This window comes from Myotis davidii, unplaced genomic scaffold (assembly GCF_000327345.1).
Source record: "Myotis davidii unplaced genomic scaffold, ASM32734v1 scaffold826, whole genome shotgun sequence".
Taxonomy (NCBI): Eukaryota; Metazoa; Chordata; class Mammalia; order Chiroptera; family Vespertilionidae; genus Myotis; species Myotis davidii.
In genome coordinates this window covers 539,371-543,956 of record NW_006297142.1, presented here as the reverse complement: position 1 = coordinate 543,956, position 4,586 = coordinate 539,371, and the positions used below count along the sequence as shown (strand labels likewise).

General features: G+C 52.6%; 1 protein-coding gene across 1 annotated transcript; it reads right to left on the bottom strand.

The window, feature by feature from the left end:
- Nucleotides 1–254: 254 nt before the first annotated feature.
- FEN1 (flap structure-specific endonuclease 1) lies at nucleotides 255–2,151 on the bottom strand. Its single transcript, XM_006772748.2, has one exon. It carries the CDS (start codon nucleotides 2,132–2,134, stop codon nucleotides 992–994), a length of 1,143 nt encoding a protein of 380 aa, XP_006772811.1. The 5' UTR covers nucleotides 2,135–2,151; the 3' UTR covers nucleotides 255–991.
- Between the last annotated feature and the right edge of the window lie 2,435 nt (nucleotides 2,152–4,586).

Here is a 4,586-nt window from a genome sequence, read left to right as displayed (position 1 = left end):
AGAAAAAGGGTCCCCATCCCCGACTAAATTGTGAGTAGTTCTCAAAGGAGTTCCTTTATCTCACACAGTAGGTGGAAAACTGGTGACTGTTCCTAGCAAGATAAACTGGCATCCTCCAAATGGCTGAAGTACCTACCGCCCAAGTTCCTTTAGCCAGTCAATGGGGGTGTAGCGCCATCTTGTGGCCACGCTCAAACTACCTGTTAGTAGGGTACAATTCCAGCATGTTCCGTTAGGAATGAAAAGAACACTACATTCTGCCTACGTTTATTGACTTTTTTTTCATACTTTTAAAACAAAAATAGCACATGACAATAGCATCTTATCCCAAAGTTTCAACTCAGCTGACTGCCTCAGAGAGGCCACGAGAACTAAGCCACCTTATGCCTCTGAATAACTAACTAAAGATTCAAGTTACATAGCAAGTTCAAGTTTCTGCCCAGCCGAGACACACAGCCAGTAATGAAACCCACGTTTCGAACTCCAGGGACTCTAGCTCGCCGCCTGTCATTTCTCAGTAGCTCTTCCTATCTGTTTAGACTGAATCTTCCTGCTGGCTCTCCTTCAGGGCGGGTCCAGGCCGAAGCAGAGAGAAAGTGCAGACTGGCTCCACCATCACTGGCTCACAGCTGGCCAGCGAGGACATCCTCTCCATTCGGTCCTTTGTCTCCACCACGTATCTATCTCCTCTCCCTCCTTCAACACTTGTTGCTATGGCTTTTATGTAACAGTGGGCTCAGAGTTCATTAAGCTGACTGAAGGGGGTCTGAGCCTGGCATATTTTCCTGAGCTAAAATAGAAGAAAACAGAGTATCTCTGTGGCCTTCCTGCCAGAAGATCAAGTAAAAAGGGAAAAGCACTACCGATAAGGGCGGTCCTGGAGAAGCAATGCAATCCCCTCCCCACCCCAAGCAGGTTTCTCTAGCACTAGCTCTTGAGGGTACAAAGCAGGTGTTCCGGGGTCAAGGAGGTATAATGAAGGGAAACGCATTTATTTCCCCCTTTTAAACTTCCCTGCTGCCCCAGTCTTCGCCTTCTTCTTAGCGGATCCCTTGGGTTCTGGCTCCTTGCGCTTGGCTGAAGAGAGCGAGCCGGTGACCTTGAAGAAGTCTTCCAGGCGGCCCTGGGTGCTGCCTTGGCGACTCTTGTTCAGCCGCCTGACCCCGCTGCGGATTCGCTCCTCAGAGAACTGCTTCTCGCCACACATGAACTTGACGAGCTCCTCCTCCTTCGGCTCACTCCACTTCAGTTCCACAGCCTCCGGGTCCAGCACCTCCGGCGCCAGGAACAGCTGCTGGGCCTCCTTGTGGAGCCAATTCTCCGGCACCGGGTACTTGTTGGGGTCAAGTCGACGCACAATCTCCTCGATGCTCTTGTGCTTCTGGATGAGGTCCACGGCCCGCTTGGGCCCAATGCCCCGAATGCTCTCGCAGTAGTCGCTGCCCAGCAGGATGCACAGGTCCACAAACTGCTCCTGGTTCAGGCCCAGCTCCTGCAGAATCCGGCTCAGGTGGAACTCCTGGATGGGCAGCTTCTTGGCCTCGCTGGCAGTCAGGTGCCGCATGAGCACAGGGCTGCCGAAGGTCAGGCAATCCATGTCCTCCGTGGCCGCAGCGTACACTTTGCCAGCCTTCACCAGGGCTGCACAGCTGGCCTCCGCCTCACTGGGTGCATCGAGGTACGGGATGCCCATGAGGCTCAGGAGATGCTTGCACTCATCATTGTGTTGCTTGGTGACCTTCACCAGCCGCTTAGTGAACTTCTCCACTTCCTCCTCGGCCCCGGCAGCCTGAGCCTGATGCAGCTGCTTCTCCGCCTCAGCCCGCCGCTCACTGCGTTTGGCCAGCTCACCCGACTTGAGCTGCGGTGGCTTGCCGTCAAAGACATACACGGGCTTGATGCCATTCTCTATCATGCGGATGGTGCGGTAGAACATGCCCATCAGGTGGCTGGTGGTCTCACCCTCCTCATTCTGCAGCACGTCCCCACCCTGGCGAACAGCGATCAGGAACTGATAGATGCTCATGGAGGCATCGATGGCCACCTTGCGGCCAAAGTAGCTCTTGATGTCATTCTCCCGAATGGCACTGGGGGCCACGTCAGCGATCAGTTTGGCCAGGCCTTGAATGCCCATCGCAGGAGGGACAGCTGAAAAAGAAAGGCAAGTAACACCAGGAGGAACTTGAAGGATGAAAAAATAATAATAATAATGTTATATTGGTGCTATCTCACCAATTTGTCATGCCTTTAGCTAAACAAATTTAACACAACAAAAAGGAAACCAAGTCAGCACTGCAGAAGATGAAAAGATGAAGAAAACAAGGTTTCCATTGGCAAAAAACTTACAGTCTGGCAAGGAACTCGATTCAATACTAACTTCCTGAGTAGAACTGAATTGGGTGCTAAGAGGAATAAGACGCTGTTGAGGTCCTTAAGGGACTTAACATTTTGTGCCTAAAGCAGCAACAGGACTAGCATGCATAGGGGCTAAGCAGACATCTGCATCCGTATCATGCAAAATCCAGAGTGTGCCTGGCCCAACTCGAGCAGTCCAGGGACCATAAGGGCAGAACTGAGCCCCGCGGGACAGGCAAATACTGGTTAGGGCCATGGCTGAGTAGCTCAGTCGGTTAGCGCATCATCCAGATAAGTAAGCCAAGGGTGCAGTGCAGGTTCTACCCCTGGTCAGGGCACACACAAGAACCAGTGAATGCATCAATAAGTGGAACAACAAATAGATGTTTCTCCCTCTTGCCTTTCTTCTCGCTCTAAAAATCTATTTAAATGAAAACACACACACACACACACACACACACAACTGGTAAGGCAAAGGCGAGATGAGACAGTTACCAAAGCAACCAGAATTCACAGCTGAATGTGTAAAGTGGTGAGATAAACATGACTACCATCTTCTTGCCATACGTACAAACCACACTTATTCTTCCCCAAATCATCCCTCCGCCTTCCTCCCCTAAGCAGCCGTGACGGTTAGTGTTCCGTGTCTGCTTGGCTACAACCAAACACAAATCCAGCTGTTGCCGTGATGGCATTTTTGTAGATGAGGCTCACATTTGCAATCCGTTGACTTTAAATAAGAGAGATTGCTCTCCGCGTGGCAGGGGTCTCATCCAACTCATCTGAACAACCTTAGCGGCAAAAACGGAGGTCGTGCCCTGCGATTTTGGACTTGCCAACCCCTCCAATCACCTAACCAGTGGTCGGCAAACTCATTAGCCAACAGAGCCAAATATGAACAGCACAACGATTGAAATTTCTTTTGAGAGCCAAGTTTTTTAAACTTAAACTATATAGGTAGGTACATTGTTATTAACTTAATTAGGGTCCTCCTAAGGCTTAGGAAGAGCCACACTCCAGGGGCCAAAGAGCCGCATGTGGCTCGCGAGCCGCAGTTTGCCTACCACGGCCTAAGCCAATTCCTTAAAATAAGTCTCTCTAGGTGGCTCCGATAGGGGCAGAAACAGAAGGCTGGGAGCCAGCTGGAATTGTAAGAAATTTAATCATGCTCTGTGCACCGTGACTGCTGTATTCTGAGTAAAGGCGGCCGTTCTAACGGGGCTGGCAGCCGCGAGTGGGACCTGTGCTCACCAGGCAACGCAGCCCGCCCTCCCCATCGTGGAAAGGTGAACGTCTTTGCTGCAGAAACCAGAATCGCCCGCCCTTGGGAGACCCCAGCCCTGTCGCACACCTGCAGCCTGCTTCCCCGCCCAGCTGGCTACTCCACCGGGGACCCAATGTAAGCAGCTGGCCTATGGGGGGTGCAGAGCAGGTCTTGGTGGCTGACCTGCTGTGTTCTCCCCATACCCCCGGCAGGACTGGAATACATGCTCATATATGACTCAATCCGTCTCTGCTTAAATGGCTCAAGCAGTGGCAGGCGGCGCGGATCCACGGACCCCCCGGTTACAGATCCCTGGGCTATGCATCTATTTGTTCTTTTTCCGGAGAACCCCAACGCAGACAGCAGCCCTAAGAATGGCAGTGATGGCTGCTCCTACCTCGATGCTGCCAGGAGGTCTAAGTCTTCCCCTTGTCTGCTCGCTCCACCACCGAGTCCCCAACGGGAACTCCATGGCTCTCACCCACCCCAGGCCCTGACCTGGTCACCCCGCCCTGGGTTTCTGTGGTTCAGGCCCCTTCACACCTAAAAAAAAACACCCACCACTCTCATAATTATTTTTGCTCCTTCCATCCAAACCTGTCCTTTCATCCACTTAAAAGAGCTTTGTGTGTGTCATCACGTACCCACGGCGGTCTGTGTCCAACACCCGGCGAACTATTACACCAGGCCTTCCAATGGCCCCCCTTCTCCCCTCCCAGGTCCTTTCGAAAAGCATCATTGACCCGGCGGCGTCCCTTCTCGTGAAGTGCAAGCACCTCGCCGGGCACTAGGGCCTGGTTCCCCACCCCCCGCCGCCGGGGCCCCCAGGAGGCCCGTGCCCGGCCACCTGTGACCCTGCACAGCACCTTTTTTTTAGGTTTAAAACTGCTTCTCAGCAGGATCTCAGTCAAAACACACAAGACCCCGGGAGGTGGAGTTATTCTCCTCTTTCTAAATAAAGAGGCTC